Consider the following 18,272-nt stretch of genomic DNA (forward strand, 5'->3'; position numbering starts at 1 on the left):
CCTAAATCCTAAACTTGAAAATAGTTTTAAGACGAGAGGTTTTTCAACTTACTATTTATTTCCCTTTTTTTGTTTTTCAGTCAGATTTATTACCGATTACAATGTGGTGCTTGAGGCTTTGGCTATTCTGTTTTATACTGTCGTATACTTATTAAGTTTTTATGCCTTGTTGGTTGTTGTATTTATGTATGCACTTAAAGCTTAAAAAATATTTGTGTGTGCAAAACATGCATTAGAATAAGTATACAATGAACCATAAATGTTGTGTATAAATCAGAACCCTATACACACACATGAAAATTTTAATTCATAGTGAACTTTTTCCCTTTTATTCAATAAACTATAAACCTGGTTAACAGACTATGTGCCTTGGTCAGAAAAAATGATCTTCGTTGCCCCAAACCTGTGAAATAAAGTAATGCAGTACACAGCTGCTTCATATTTGTCACAATCGGCATACAGGAAAACACAGAGAGATCCACGTGCAGGTATGTCTTTTATTAGGGGTAATCCAAATCGTAAACGGTCCAGGCAGGGGTCAAAACCAGAGTAGCAATCCAACAACATAGACAGACAAAAACACAAGGCAAGAGCAAGACTACGAAAACGTTGTAATGACTATACAGGGATTCCGTGACACATACTAAGGCAGACAGGGTATAAATACAAAGAGAATGACAAACGCTAATGGGGAATGGGCTGAGTGCAAAGATAAATGATTAGTGACAGCTGAGTGCAATGAGAAGACAGAGATCGTGGGGAATGTGTTTCAGGAAGTGACAGACACCGTGGGGAAGGAGGACATCTAGTGGTTACCCAGGGAACACAAACCAGACACTGTGACAATAACCCCTCACTACGGAGCGGCTACCAGACACTCCAAGACATGACTAACAAAACAAGACCAGGAGGGAGGTGGACAGGTGGAGGCTCAGGGGGAGGGATGGAGGGCCAGGAAAAAAAACTGGGGAAACCAGAGACCAGAGGAATATGTAAAGCGGGGAACAGAGACCAGAAGTGCAACACCAAACAGGGAGACCAGGAGGGAGGTGGAACGGCGGAGGATCAGGGGGAGGGATGGAGGGCCAGGCTCACAGAGGGGAACAGGGACAGGAAGTGAACAAACAACCAGAAAAAAAAAAAAAACAACAACAACACAATACAACATGCGATCAGGGTGGGTCAGGGCGTTCAGGGACCCAGGACAGTGCCGACTGGGCAGGATTCCAAAGCGGAGCAGAAGACCACCACGTCCGTGTGGTCGAGACCAGAGCCCCCCAGGGCGGAGCAGAAGACCACCACAACCGTGTGGTCGTGACGGAAACCCCCCAGGGCGGAGCAGAAGACCACCACAACCGTGTGGTCGTGACGGAAACCCCCCAGGGCGGAGCAGAAGACCACCACAGTGGGATCGGACTGGCAGGAGAGCAAGTCTGGTTGGGCAAGTCTGAAACATAGAACATGAACAAGTTAAGGGTAGCCTCCGTGGCCACGACAGGATCAGTCGGGCGCTCAGAGAGTTCGACTGAGACGTGATGAGGCTCTGGAAGTTCCGCAGAGGCAAGGAAAGACTCTGGTAGATCAGCCGAGATGTGGGGAGGCTCTGGTAGTTCCACAGAGACGTGGAGATACTCTGGTAATCCAGCCGAGATGAGGAGAGGCTCCAGTAGTTCAGCAGAGACATGGAGAGGCTCTGGTAATCCCATGGTGTTTAGACTGGATTCCAGAAGATCAATGCTGACTTGACTCTGCACCTGAAGATCATTGGTGGCCTGACTCTGCTCATTAAGATCATTGGTGACTTGCATTTGTTCATGGAAATCATTGGTGACTTGCATTTGTTCATGAAGATCAATGGTGACTTGCCTTTCCCCATGAAGAACACTGGTGACTTCACCTTTTTCATAAATTTCACCGGTGACTAGCCCTGACTCTGGAGGGTCAAGGGTGACTAGCCCTGACTCTGCCCTGACTCTGTAGGATCATCGGTGACTAGCCCTGACTCTGGAGGGTCATCGGTGACTAGCCCTGACTCTGGAGGGTCCACGAGCACCTGACTCGACTCTGGAGAGTCCACAGGAACCTGACTCGACTCTGGTGGGTCCACAGGAACCTGACTCGATTCTGGTGGGTCCACAGGAACCTGACTCGACTCTGGTGGGTCCACAGGAACCTGACTCGACTCTGGTGGGTCCACAGGAACCCGACTCGACTCTGGTGGGTCCACAGGAACCCGACTCGACTCTGGTGGGTCCACAGGAACCCGACTCGACTCTGGTGGGTCCACAGGAACCTGACTCGACTCTGGAAAGTCAACAGGGACCTGACTCGACTCTGGAAAGTCAACAGGGACCTGACTCGACTCTGGAAAGTCAACAGGGACCTGACTCGACTCTGGAAAGTCAACAGGGACCTGACTCAACTCTGGAGGGTCAACTGGAGCCTGACTCGACTCTGGAGGGTCAACTGTGGCTGTCATTCTGTGAAGAGGCGCTGGACAAGCAGCCGTCTTGCCGATGCTGAGCCTCCTCTTGACCACTTTCTCCTCGGCGACCTCCCCTGGTCCCGCGAAACATGACCAGGCGGGTCCCCTTAAACTGATTGCTTCTCTCCTGCTCGGTGGCGGGGGAATAAACATCAACAGACATAACACTGGAACTCGTGTTGACGGAGTCCTTCTGTCACGATCGGGATACAGGAAAACACAGAGAGATCCACGTGCAGGTATGTGTTTTATTAGGGGTAATCCAAATCGTAAACAGTCCAGGCAGGGGTCAAAACCAGAATAGCAATCCAACAACATAAACAGACAAAAACACAAGGCAAGAGCAAGACTACGAAAACATTGTGATAACTATACAAGGACTCCGTGACACATACTAAGACAGACAGGGTATGAATATACAGGGAAATGACAAACACTAATGGGGAATGAATGGGCTGAGTGCAATGATAAATGATTAGTTACAGCTGAGTGCAATGAGAAGACAGAGATTGTGGGGAATGTGTTTCAGGAAGTGACAGACACCGTGGGGAAGGAGGACATCTAGTGGTTACCCAGGGAACACAAACAAGACACTGTGACAATATTTAGAATAGCATAGGCTATTTTGTGTAATGGTCAATAAATGTACTCATTTACATTGTTAGTCCTGGTGGTGACTTTCCCCACTAAATTCATCCTAGCTGTTAACATAATCACCTAGCTGTTAACATAATACTTAGTTGCCTTTTTAACCATTTTTTTAACGTCCACCCCCATTCAAGGCCAGCAGAATCTAGCTGAAATGGCAAGCTTGCTTTTTTCTAATTCTAAAACAAAAATTGGCAGGCCTTTTTGTCCAGCAACCACTTTTCTTCTAAACTTTACATTGTTTTTTGAGGAGATGTGATCAAGTTTGCCATCTATTGAAATAGCTGTATTGTTAAAATCTAAACAAATAACCTGTAATGAGGTTCTAAAGGTCCAATTGAAAGAATACACCCATTTAAACTGATATTAGAAAACAGGTCATTGTCAATGTGCTAGTTGCTTTAAGTCAGTAAAGTATAGTGTCTTGACAAGAACTGACTTTTTGTTTTGGAGTATCACTATACCTCACTTTGCTATGAGAAAACGTGTCAGTATAGAGAAGTTATCACTTATAGTACTTTGTTTACCATCAACTTGGAAAGTGGAGGAACATCTGCAAATGAAATATTTCTGCTCTTTTTTTTTAAAGACAAATGGATAAACACCTTGAGTTTTGTAATTTAGAATTTCCTCATATAGTTTTTACCTATATGAGGAACTATATTCCACTGTTATCAGTAAGAAGGTAAACAGATTAATCAAATAGAATATTAGTTAAAATGTATTGTTGCTCTATATGGAAACAGTAATATAATACCCTGAGTTTGGATGTCAGCACGGACAGATTACACTCATTTGCAGTGGAAAAATTAAACTGCAAAAACTCGGACATAAGGCAAAAATAAAGAAACAATTGCAAGATGAATAAAAAACAATAGAACATAAACGAGAGTCTGAGAATAATTTTACTATGCTGCAGTGTAGCAAGAGATTTGTCTCTTTTTGCTTTCCTTACATCCAGGTGTGTTTGGTGTATTTGCATGCGGCAGTGTTGCCAAATCCGCGGAATTTAGGCTACTTTGGGAAAATGTTTGATTAACTATTTGTTTGGGTTTATTACACGGACCAGGCAACCGGAGTGGAAACATGAATTCCAGAGAGGAACCGATCTCATTTGCCTTCAGCTATTTTTAGCTGTACTAAACAGTTTGTTTTGTTGCTTGATATTGACAATTGATGTGTCCTATCATATTATTTTAACCTATTATCTTAATTGAGAACACACTGGTTTGTAAAGCAAACAGTTTTACCGTTTACTGCATGTTGTTATTCTCCTCGTTATTTACCTATAGCACCTAATGAAGCGTTAGTCTCACCCATAGGCTTACTTCCGCGTTGAGGAAAAAGGTGGATATGCAAGGTAGGTTATGAGCAAATACCACCAGTAGGATAGAGGTGAGGTATTTTTTCAACAGATTTCACTTCGACATGTTCCTTAGAGGACCAATGCTGTCCTCTGGTGGTCACGAACATAAAAATACAATACTTGAGCTTTACAATCTTTTCAACTTTTTGAAAGTGTTTATTATTTCCCCCTGAGATAGTATGGGAGCATATGGGTAGCAATATTCAATTTGAAATGGAATTTGCAAAATCACAATGCAATATGTAAAATGACAATGCATTTCTGTATTTACATTTACATTTTCCAATTCATTTTTGCAACGTTTGGTGCGAAATGAAAATTAAATTACATAGCCTAATTTTAATTTGCCCTTTCATATACTGGTTTTATTTTTTTAATTTTTTAATTTTTTTACGATTTATAAGTTGCAAAATGAAAAATGAAAATGTATTACAGAAATGTTTAGATATGTGTAACATGTTCAAGCAAAAACTGTGGCAAAATTATCATTCAAATGTTATTTTTCTTAATTGCATTAACACTCACAGTCACAGTTGGTCTGTGTGCATTTGATTATAAAAACGTTTACTTTACAAATGGGTTTATGGCTTCAATATTTCATTTGCACTTGTGGGAGTGGCTGAAACGCTGAAATGTATTGCCATTTTTTATTGACTAATTTCCACTCTTTTTGTGAACCTTGGAATTAAAATGAGTGTTCCTGTGGCTCAAGTGGTAGAGCAGCGCAATGTTGTGGGTTTAATTCCCAGGGAACATATGTTAGGTAAAAAAAAAAAAAAAAAAAAAAACATAATTGCATAAATTATATTTAATTTAAAGTCTCTAAATCCATTTTAATTGGATTTTGATATAACAAATAGACCAAAAAACACATCATTAGTTGTAGTTCTTATAATATCCTTAAACAGGACTCACATGCATAATTAGGTGTTATTTTTATTTTAAATTTACTTGCCCATAAACGGCACATACATTAAACTGATGTATAAAAGCAATATCACTCTCATCGTGCTGTTGACCTGAATTTCAGTACATTTGCTTTATTATATTTAGATATTTAAGCTTTAAACTTTAACTTTGAGAGACACATCATGCTTTATATTTTCCTAACATCCTTAACATATCCGTGTTAGTGTTGAGTTGTAGAGAGTGATATCAGGACTGGAGAATCTGGTAGTTTTCATTAATAACCAGTAATAACTCCTGTTCATCAAGATCACAGTTTATGATCAAAATATGTTTGTTGATCTTTTAAAGTCTATGTTGCTTGACAAAATATGAGCAGATCTGTGAAAATAATAAAATAAAAACACACACACACATACATACAAAACAATTTGGAACGTCATTGTGTCATAAAACAATGTCAATTTATTAATTTACAAAATTAAAATATTCATAAAGTACAATAAACTCAAAGAGAAGAAGCTGCATGGCCTTCAGGATGTTAAAACACTGAAGTTAAAAGTGCATAAAAGTGCAGTCTTGTTTCTTTCACACATTTATAAAGATAAACATTACCTCAGCACTTTCGAAATAACAGGGTGATTTTAACCACAATCATGAGGAAGTTAAAGGCAGGTTTGCTCTGACCACATGTGTGTTTTCTTTTATTTAAAATCAGACATTAACCCATATACAAGAGCTTTTGTCTTTTATCTTTTAGATATTAATCTCTAATACCGTACCTTTAATGGTCACACGTTATGTCCTGTAATTAACCTAATTTGATGCTTGTTAATAGTAAGGTATTTGTTAAGTTTATATATGGATTAGAGATTAAGGAGTCTAAAATTAGTCAAGTGTTACTGCTGTTATTCTGTTTCCAACTGAAATGTTTGTTTGACAGTTTATGGAAATAAATAAGATGAACAGAATAAAATTGGTTAAAAATCAGCAGTAAAATAGGTCTAGGTTTACATTTACTCATAGCGTGTGGGGTTCCACTTGGTCATAGTTACACTTGCATGCAGCAAGTGTTAAAGTTTAAACCACCTGCTACATGCAAGTGTATAAATTGTTGTTCATCAAGTGACCAAACAAGTGTGAACCACAAACAAGAGCTGTGCAGATGTTAGATCTATCTATCTATCTATCTATCTATCTATCTATCTATCTATCTATCTATCTATCTATCTATCTATCTATCTATCTATCTATCTAGCTATCTATCTATCTATCTATCTACACACACACACACACACACACACACACACAATTACTATGCAAGCCAAAAAAAAAAAAAACCTTTTTAGTACTTTTATTGAGGTTTGTGTCCTTGATTTCCAGTGTTTTGACAAATGATAAAACATAAAAGCAGAAAAATTCATTGGCTGTAAAGGACAACAGTTCTCTGCTCTCTGCAATGCCCAGTGTCACCAGGACACATGTAAAAATCAATTTCAGCACACTGAAAGAGAAATATATTATATATCATGTATCATATCAATATATATGATGTGTCCTTATACAGTATGTAAGACATGATGTACAGTATTGTTCAAAATAATAGCAGTACAATGTGACTAACCAGAATAATCAAGGTTTTTAGTATATTTTTTATTGCTACGTGGCAAACAAGTTACCAGTAGGTTCAGTAGATTGTCAGAAAACAAACAAGACCCAGCATTCATGATATGCACGCTCTTAAGGCTGTGCAATTGGGCAATTAGTTGAAAGGTGTGTGTTCAAAAAAATAGCAGTGTCTAACTTTGACTGTACAAACTCAAAACTATTTTGTACAAACATTTTTTTTTCCTGGGATTTAGCAATCCTGTGAATCACTAAACTAATATTTAGTTGTATGACCACAGTTTTTTAAAACTGCTTGACATCTGTGTGGCATGGAGTCAACCAACTTGTGGTACCTCTCAGCTGTTATTCCACTCCATGATTCTTTAACAACATTCCACAATTCATTCACATTTCTTGGTTTTGCTTCAGAAACAGCATTTTTGATGTCATCCCACAAGTTCTCAATTGGATTAAGGTCTGGAGATTGGGCTGGCCACTCCATAACATTAATTTTGTTGGTTTGGAACCAAGACTTTGCCCGTTTACTAGTGTGTTTTGGGTCATTGTCTTGTTGAAACAACCATTTCAAGGGCATGTCCTCTTCAGCATAAGGCAACATGACCTCTTCAAGTATTTTAACATATGCAAACTGATCCATGATCCCTGGTATGCGATAAATAGGCCCAACACCATAGTAGGAGAAACATGCCCATATCATGATGCTTGCACCTCCATGCTTCACTGTCTTCACTGTGTACTGTGGCTTGAATTCAGAGTTTGGGGGTCGTCTCACAAACTGCCTGTGGCCCTTGGACCCAAAAAGAACAATTTTACTCTCATCAGTCCACAAAATGTTCCTCCATTTCTCTTTAGGCCAGTTGATGTGTTCTTTGGCAAATTGTAACCTCTTCTGCACATGCCTTTTTTTTAACACAGGGACTTTGTGGGGGATTCTTGAAAATAGATTAGCTTCACACAGACGTCTTCTAACTGTCACAGTACTTACAGGTAACTCCAGACTGTCTTTGATCATCCTGGAGGTGATCATTGGCTGAGCCTTTGCCATTCTGGTTATTCTTCTATCCATTTTGATGGTTGTCTTCCGTTTTCTTCCACGTCTCTCTGGTTTTGCTCTCCATTTTAAGGCATTGGAGATCATTTTAGCTGAACAGCCTATCGTTTTTTGCACCTCTTTATAGGTTTTCCCCTCTCTAATCAACTTTTGAATCAAAGTACGCTGTTCTTCTGAACAATGTCTTGAACGACCCATTTTCCTCAGCTTTCAAATGCATGTTCAACAAGTGTTGGCTTCATCCTTAAATAGGGGCCACCTGATTCACACCTGTTTCTTCACAAAATTGATGACCTCAGTGATTGAATGCCACACTGCTATTTTTTTGAACACACCCCTTTCAACTAATTCAACTAATTGCCCAATTGCACAGCCTTAAGAGCGTGCATATCATGAATGCTGGGTCTCATTTGTTTTCTGAGAATCTACTGAACCTACTGGTAACTTGTTTGCCACGTAGCAATAAAAAAATATACGAAAAACCTTGATTATTCTGGTTAGTCACATTGTACTGCTATTATTTTGAACAATACTGTACAGTCAGCCAATTATTATTGCAAATGAATTCTCACAAGGGATGAAGGGGTTTCTTTTTTAAGCATGACAGGCTCGAATCACATTTTTAAAAGGGATGATATTATGCTTTTTCACTTTTTACCACTTTAGTCAGTTCTGTAATGTTGCTGTTTGAGAATTAATAAAAAAATCTGCAAAGTTTAAAGTACAAAGTTCAGTTCAAAAGTAGATATTATATTTAACAAAAAATACTTTTCAAAAACTTCAACAAACATCTCTTCTGGACTACAACACATTTTTGGGGGGATTTGTGATATCACAAATATCGATGAATGGAACAAGAGCTTTCCTAAGGCAGACGAACTTAGAGTTGTTACAATCATCTGGGTTAAAATCAATCTCAAATTGATTTGATTTTGACGCAATATTTAAACTGAAGCTGGCAGGTGGCTATGATAAGGGGCATGAGATTTCCCAACTAGATGCCAAGTGGAGCCAATCACAACACAGACTGGCACAGCTTAACCAATCACAGCACACACCAGTCCAGCTAACCAATCACATAACAAAATGTCCCAACTAACCAATCACAACACACAGTGGCCCAGCTAACCAATCAAAGCACACAGACAGGTCCAGCTAACCAATCACAGCACACACAAAGGCCCAGCTAACCAATCAAATCACATGCACCTGCGCAGCTAACTAATCACAACACTTAATGGCCCAGCTCACCAATCTAAACACACACTGGCCCAGTTAACCAATCACAACACACACTGGCCCAGCTAACCAATCACAATACACACAGGCCCAGCTAACCAATCACAGCACACACTGACCAAGCTAACCTATCACAGCACACACACCGGCCCAGATAACTAATCACAACATACATCGGCCCAGCTAACCAATCACAGCACACACCGGCCTATCTAACCAATCACAGCACACATTGGCCCAGCTAACCAATCACAACACAAAATGGCCCAGCTAACCAATCACAGAACATACTGACCCAGCTAACCAATCACAACACAAAATGGCCCAGCTAACCAAACACAGCACACACAGACCCAGCTAACTAATCACAGCACACACCGGCCCAGCTAACTAATCACAACACAAAATGCCCCAGCTAACAAATCACAGCACACACTGGCCCAGCTAACTAATCACAACACATAATGGCCCAGCTAACCAATCTCAACACACACTGGCCCAGTTAACCAATCACTGCAAACACTGACCCAGTTAACCAATCACAACACATACACCTGCCCAGCTAATCACAACACAAAATGGCCCAGCTAACCAATCACAGCACACACTGACAGAGCTAACCAATCACAGCACATACCAGCCCAGCTAACCAATCACAGCACACACTGACAGAGCTAACCAATCACAGCACATACCAGCCCAGCTAACCTATCACAGCACACATCGCCCCAGCTAACCAATCACAACACAAAATGGCCCAGCTAACCAATCACAACCCACACTGGCCCAGCTTACCAATCACAGCATACAGTGGCCCAGCTAACCAATCACAGCACACACTGACACAGCTAACCAATCACAAAAACAAAATGGCCCAGCTAATAAATCACAGCACACACTGGCCCAGCTGACTAATCACAACACATAATGGCCCAGCTAACCAGTCTCAACACACACTGGCCCAGCTAACAAATCACAACACCTAATGTCTCAGCTAACAAATCTCAACACCAGTGTTTGGAATTACGCCGTTAGGTAACAATGTTATTTTTTCATTAATGGGGTAATCTAATTAATTACTTTTCCCATCATTACAACGCCGTTAACATTACTGGATATGCAGAGCCAGTGTTTTTACACACATACCAGGACACGCGCCGGCGGCGCCACACACACGCAACAGCTAAAACAGAGATTCGCAGCAGCAGCAGCAAGGTGTAGATATAAGCACTACTTCAAATTCATTGTGCTCAAAGGCAAGAACGTGCATGTAATGTGTACATTATGTCCAAGAGTGAAGACAAAAAAAAAATTCTTACAAAGATAATACTTGAAGTGCAGGATAAAACTCTTGCTGTCTGTTGACGTGCAATAAATATCCAAAGTTATCTACGAACACCTATCTGTTCTACTCAATTCAATACATTTCTTTGACATATAGCAACTTATTATTTATTTTTTTAACAGCAACGCAAATAGCTACTTTCCCTGGTAACGAGTTACTTTTATCATAGAATAATTATAATAGTAACTCAGTTACTTTTGGAACAAGTAGTGAGTAACTATAACTAATAACTTTTTTAAAGTAACGTTCCCAACAGTGCTCAACACACACTGGCCCAGCTAACCAATCACAACAGACACACTGCCCCGGTTAACCAATCAAAGCTCACACACTGGCCCAGCTAACCAATCACAATATACACTGTCCCAGCCAACCAATCACAGCACATTTTGTATTTCAGAAGGCGGGCCTTCATTTGATACATGTACTATTTGAGCTGTTCATACCAGTTGGGGGATAGAGGTTTTGTAATAATTTAAAATATGTGAAAAATAATGTGCTTTTTGAACAACCTAGTATGAGAGTCTTTTCTAGTACACACTCAAAACAAAATCAAGGCCTTGCAAAAGAGCATAATAGGACCCCTTTAAATATTTTCTGTCTCAGTCAAGTGTTTCCCAGAGTTGTGTAATATCTTACATTTTTCAGATCATTCAGATAATTAATCTTGTTCAAGTAATTTGAGGTTGAAAGAATTTACTTCAATTCAAATACTATAAAAGAAAAAAAAAAATAATATAACATTTATCAAAGACGTATTTTACCTTTGGAATTTTTGAGTTTTGAGCTTCAGTGTAATTTTTAGATCTTCCAGGTACATCAGTGTAGCTCTTCACCAAACCTGAAACAACAATCAATCAAACAAAACTGAATTCATAAATTATAACAGTCTGAACAAAGAGCATGTGTAATATGGTTATGTTTCTGTAGATTTAAATTCTTGTCTTCTTGTATTTAGTTCAGTGAGACCTGAACATACTCGCAGTAAAAGCAGTACAAACCTATTAATGCAATGATCAGAAGCACATTCAGCAGGACAGATGTGATGATGGTCAGGTTTCTCCATGGTGTCTCCTGTTCTGGAGCAGCATTTGATTCTGTCTGATTCCTGTAGACTGATTCTGTACAATAGGTTTGGTTTTATCAGTCTTTATTCAATTTCAGTCTTTAACAGAACAAAGACACTTCACAAATATTAGTTATTCATAAATGTGTATAATGTATTTATTATTGAAAATCCATCTGAAATGAGAAAGTAACTCACCGCTGATGTAGATTTTGGTGCCGTTGCTGAATTTTTGTGGTTCACTAGTTTTCACACAATAATAAACTCCTAATTCATCAGCGCTGATATTTCTGATGAACAGACGACTGTTAGTTTTCACTGAGTATTTGTCTTCAAAGATGCTGTTTTCATATTTAGCTCCTTCATATGTGCTACTGTAAGTGCGTAAGATCAACTCTGGAGGATCCGGTAACTTCAGTTTGTACCAGTAAATCTCCTCTATATCAAGATCACAGCTTATAATCACATCAGCTCCTAAAGTTACTGCTGTGTTTGTTAGACTCTCTGTGACTTGAGACCACATGAACAGATCTATGAGAGAAATCATTTATTTTATAATTTATTAAGACATTAAATAAAAAGAAACCCCATTTACTGATTCAATATGTGATAAACTCACAGATCAGAAGCTGGATGATCTTCATCGTGTGATCCAGATGAATATCTTCTATACTGTGATCATTCAAACATCTCTCACTGTGAGAGGAAACACAGTGAAACCTCAAGCACACAGAGAAGAGGAAGTCAGAGCTGGGCTTCTCTGAGAGCACTTCAGCCATCTTCAGGCCTGTAACCTGAACTAAATACAGTTTAGAAAAATTTGACACATAAATTGAATATACAACTTAAATAATAATCCACTTTGTAATTCTAAGAATTGTGAATTACAATGCTTTTGTCATTACAGAACAATTCAGTACATTAAGCTAAATAAAAAATAAAAAAAAATACAAATGCTTTATAATATAATTAGTTTTTCTATTTTCTATTATATCATGCATATTCCATAATGACAAAGCAAAAAAATAAATAAATAAAAACAGATATACAAATTTACTAAAAGGCAAGAAACTGAAATATCACATTGACTGAGTATTCAGACCATTTGACAAGCACTTTTCTCTGGATCATCCTTACAAACAACTGTAGCTATACTGTACATTCAAGAAAAGCATCATTCATCACAGCTGAGCAATAAAGAAAGCTCATATATAGTGGGGAAATAATAATAATAATAATAATAATAAAAACACAAGTAGTTATTATACTACACGTTCTGTCATGATGATTTATGACTTTGACCTTTGACCTTTTGACAGGTTGAACTTCCGGTAACCTTATGATGGATGGGCGGGACAAATGAGATCAAGGGTTAACCTATGACCTTTCCACACATCGATCATGCGTTTTTGACAGAAAGTTTTACCCTATTGACCTAATTAGTTTTAAATCATGGTTTTGACGGCTAGTTTAAACGGAAGATGAAAGACTCCTCACGCATCGATCATGTGCTTTTGACAGAAAGTTTTACCCTATTGACCTGTTAGTTCTAAATTATATTTTTTGACGGCTAGTTTAAACGGAACATGAAAGACTCCCCACGCATCGATCATGCGGTTTTGACAGAAGCTGTTTGAACTTTGTGTTAGTTAGGTTGTTTGATCTTTGTGTCAGTTAGTTTGTTTGAAGTTTGTGTTAGTTAGGTTGTTTGAAGTTTGTGTCAGTTAGGTTGTTTGAAGTTTGTGCCAGATAACTTGTTTGAAGTTTTTTGTCAGTTAGCTTGTTTGAAGTCTGTGCCAGTTGTTTGAACTCTGTGTCAGTTAGCTTGTTTGAAGTTTATCACAGTTATACGGTTATGTGTGTGTGTGTGTGTGTGTGTGTGTGGTTATAAGGCTTCTCCCCCTCCCATTACATTTATGAGCGGTGTATAAATGGGGTCGGTGTGTTCTACATTTATTTATATATATATATATATATATATATATATATATATATATATATATATATATATATATATATATATATATATTTATAAAACATTCTATAATTTATATAATTCTAAAAAATAATTAAAGGTTGAAAAACATTTCAGTTATATAATTTATATAATCTAAAACACATTTTAATTATTTCACATTTATATATATAAAACATTATATAATTTATATAATCTAAAACACATTTTAATTATTTCACATTCATATATAAAACATTATATAATTTATATAATCTAAAACACATTTTAATAATTTCACATTTATATATATGAAACATTATATAATTTATATAATCTAAAACACATTTTAGTTATTTCACATTTATATATACAACATTTTATAATTTATATAATCTAAAACACATTTTAGTTATTTCACATTTATATATAAAACATTCTATAATTTATATAATGTAAAGCGATTTAACCAAGGCTGAAAAAACATTCTGTTCTTTTAAAAAAGGTTATAAATTAAACTGTATAAAAAATATACTGAAACCGACTGTTTCAGATAAAACAAGATCTTTTTTTTTTTTTAGAGAGCAGAAAAGAGATGTTTTCACACACCTTTGATCCTGACCCTCTGTGTCCCCACTGTCTGCGTTTGCACGCCGCAGTGCACACTCGTCGGAATTTACTAACCAATCATAATATCTTCAAAGCCATTTTTTAATTAAAACCAAACGTATCTCATGCGGGAGTACCATGATTTTGACAGTTTTCTGACGGTTCACCTATGAATTACGTTTGGTGCGCGGCTAGCATCTCTCGTACCCCTCTCTCTCTCTCTCTCTCTCTCCCTCTGATGCCTGTGTACACACATTCGTCTCCAAGTCTTATTTTCTTCTTTTAATGTATATAAAACAAAACATTTACATTAGTTTTGTTCATCACTAAAAATATACATTTTACCAGGATCGGGGAAAAAATATATAATTGAACAGAATGAAGAATATGGTCTATTGAGGAACCCGGACGTGTCATTGACACAATTCAGTTAAATTCATTTCACATTATTTGTTGCAAGACATTTTCTATATTATATTTAAAACCTTTTATATCCATCTTTATATCATATCTTTTTCAAAAAGCTGTTTAATTATTTATTTTAACCGTACAGCTACAGTACCACCATACAATAAAATGCTGCATGCACGTACACTTTTAAGCGATCTGAATTATGACTAGCCTATAAACTTCATCATAAGCCACATGTACCTTGTTATATCACTATAATATCCACGGCGCTATACAAATTTGTATTTTGATAAACCATATAAACAAGCGGACATACGCGTGGACATATCAAGTTAAAAAGAGACTTATCTCTATTTTAACCTGTTAAATGTCACCGTCCCGTATACGGGACGCCTAAATTTAATTCAATATATTACAATTATATCCTAATCTAATCATGACAAACTATATATCGTTGGAAAGGTCTAAGACTCCTAAATAGATATTTGACCATGTTTTGTTGTTAAAAATTAGGAAGGAACAGTAAAAGATTAATTTATAAAAAGAGTGCACCTCAAAACATATACATCATAACAGGAGTTCTGACCTTTGTCACAAAAAATCTACTCCGCTTCCTTTTTCCCTATCACATGTTTTAGTAATCATCATAAATTATATATCATTTGAAAGCTTATATACTCCAAATTCATCTTATGAAAACCATTTTGAAATCGGACACTGCGTTACCATGGAAATCATACTTTAAAATCTTTTAGCGTGCTCCTCCCCTCAGTGGGAGGGGTCATATTCCAAATATATTACGGTCTTTTAGAATCAAAACCTTTCATAATCTTGACAAAATACATATCGTTGGAAAGGTCTGAGTCTCAAGATTCCATATTTGGTGGTTATTTTGTCATAGACATAATATTGAGAGAGAAATTGATACATTTGTGACAAACAAATGCATCCAAAAAATTCAATGGAGTTTCAATGGCCCCCGGTGGCTTTTTGTGGTATAACACCTAAACAGAATTGCATATGAACCTAAATTTTTTTTATATCAACTTCAAATTTGGAACACAACTTATTTAGACATATGGCTTTAATTTTATAGAAATTTTGGATTAAAACATATTTTATAAAATAGTTATTTTAAATAAAATATAATAAAAAAAAATAATAAATGTATTTACAGTAAATTTAAACTTCTATAACTTTTTTATGCTTTCATTTTTTTTAAATGATTTCACTTCTGCAATAATCTGCAGATTGTCTTCTTTAAAAAGAGACCAACCTTTAGTCTGTATTCAAAAGCGTTTATGAATTATAACAATTTAAGTGTGAATAGTGTACTTTCACGTGTATGTAAAAAAATGGGGGTGACAGTTAAAAGGTTAAACAATATTAAATTATATATGACGGCATGTTACTAAACCGGAACATACATTTTAAACAAGTATTCATCGGTTTTATAAAACACATCGCAGTAACAGACATGTTACTAAACCAAAACAAATAATTTTATCATACATTTTTTTAATCATGTATTCAACCAATACTTATACAACATATACAAACAAGTTTTAAACATATTTTAAACAAAAACTAATCATAAAATTACAGACATGTACAATCATGCTGATCACATATTACGGATATTCATACTTTTAGCCATTAATACGTTTTAGGATAATGAAAAACACCAACGTCTGAGGGATGCCAAAATATCTCCAGTCCCCCCAAAACCCACTCAGACTCCAGGGGTTAAAGAATAGGAAAATAAATAATTATATAATGACATCGGGCTACTAAAGCAATTCATTAAACAAAAAAAAGGTATTCAACATTTAAGTTAATCAAACTTATAAAACACACCATACTATTCTTTTTTTTTAAAAGATAACTTATTTTAAATGTGATAGCATAGTATATATACAATAAACATTTCTGATGATACATATAAAAAATTATCCCTTACAGTTTTAGACCGGTGAGAGATGTCCAAACATGAATGAAATATCCCCAAAATAAAATAATACGACTTAAAAAATAAAATAAAAATGATTAAATCATAAACAGAATCTCACAGGTCCTCGTAGTGAAATGTATGTGAGACCCGAGGGGCTGCTTCACACACACACCCCGCGCAGGCGAGGGTGGAGTTCCAGACCGCATGATCTAAGTCAATGGTGTACATTATTTCAAAGCTAACATTAATGTAATGTTTTTTAATAATCAGTACCCCCGGTACATCTGATGTCCGTTGATTCTTAATTCAACAAAATGATGATATATATTACCTAAAATATTTTATATTTTTATATAATATTATATAATAAAAAATTATTTATATCATATTATATCATATATCATATATATGATTATATTATATTAGATGCGTCATGCATTAATCACTTTAGATTCTTTAAAGTTCTTATTTTTAGCACCATTTTCAAAGTTTTCATACCATCTCTCTCTCTCTCTCTCTCTCTCTCTCTATCTCTCTCTCCCTCACACCCACACACACACACACACACACACACACACTCTCTCTCCCCCCCTCTCTCTCTCACACACACACTCTCTCTCTCTCTCTCTCTCTATCTCTCTCCCTCTCTCTCTCTCTCTCTCTCTCTCTCTCTCACACACACACACACACAATGAAACATGAAGCCAAAGTATTTCTGTATGTTTTTTAAAAATAAAACTTAAAATATTGATTTTGCTTTAAATCTATGCTGAGGAGCTCGTTTGTTTGTCACAGTATAGACTGTGAAGTTTAGATGAAGTTGCTTTATCTTTTAGAAGAAAGACCCTCGATCGTATTCAACCATTAAAGATGGTTCAGGAAAGACCCACGCGTCCTAGAGATGTAATTTATGTGCGTTGCTACGGTCGTAAACCTTTCACATATCTACGGTACTTTCAGACACAGAGCAGGAAAGACATTTGCAGGCCCTCTGCTTAGCCGTCCCAAAATACCTCCATTTAAAAGCAAAAATATTAAAATGACCGCCTGTACATCTAACAGGCTGTAGTTCTATTTTATATGTTTTGTATTAAAAGTACTATCCATATTATATTTAAATCCTTATTTAAAACAATATATTTAACCGACAGTATCCCCCAACGTGTTTTTTTCCATCAGTTGTTTGCCCTTCAGCCTTATTACGTAGTGCTTTTCATTTAGCCTACTGTAAGATCCCTTTACAATAGTGTAATGAAAGTTAACTTTTCTTAAAGTTTATAGTTGTATTTTACAGTATCCCCATCCTTCTATCCTGTAGTTTAAACACATTGTGTGTCACTAAAGCAAGGCACACCGTCTATCGTTTTATTTTTTAAATAACCGATGACCGTCATCGTCTCTTCATATAATTTATCCACCCGAGTGCTTTTCTTACACGAGTAGAAAACTCTTTCTCTTTGGATGTGTTTGGCAGAAACATAATTTCTACATCAGAAAATGTTTTCAATGTACGCTGAACTTTTCTCATTCGATAGAAATACTATTTTCAAATTATTTACCCGGCCTATAACACTCGGTGTAAATGTTCTTACCTAGAACAGAAAACATACGC

The 18,272-nt window shown here is 36.7% G+C and overlaps 1 protein-coding gene across 10 annotated transcripts in view; it reads right to left on the reverse strand.

The window, feature by feature from the left end:
• Nucleotides 1-18,272, reverse strand: part of LOC127943344 (uncharacterized) — a 119,795-nt gene that overhangs the window by 55,841 nt on the left and 45,682 nt on the right. For 2 of the 10 annotated variants that reach the window (XM_052539709.1, XM_052539711.1), the window contains exons 2-5: nucleotides 11,934-12,266; nucleotides 11,671-11,790; nucleotides 11,434-11,510; nucleotides 6,760-6,909 (exon numbers count right to left, since the gene is read on the reverse strand). The exons of 3 other annotated variants lie outside the window; for them this stretch is intronic. In XM_052539709.1, the coding sequence (XP_052395669.1) occupies nucleotides 6,826-6,909; nucleotides 11,434-11,510; nucleotides 11,671-11,790; nucleotides 11,934-12,266 (614 nt within the window). In that variant the 3' untranslated portion in view covers nucleotides 6,760-6,825. Of the gene's footprint in view, nucleotides 1-6,759; nucleotides 6,910-11,433; nucleotides 11,511-11,670; nucleotides 11,791-11,933; nucleotides 12,267-12,354; nucleotides 12,512-18,272 lie in introns of those variants that run through there. 5 more of the 10 variants (XM_052539712.1, XM_052539713.1, XM_052539718.1 and 2 more) reach the window with 3 other exon arrangements.

This window comes from Carassius gibelio, chromosome A22 (assembly GCF_023724105.1).
Source record: "Carassius gibelio isolate Cgi1373 ecotype wild population from Czech Republic chromosome A22, carGib1.2-hapl.c, whole genome shotgun sequence".
Lineage (NCBI taxonomy): Eukaryota > Metazoa > Chordata > Actinopteri > Cypriniformes > Cyprinidae > Carassius > Carassius gibelio.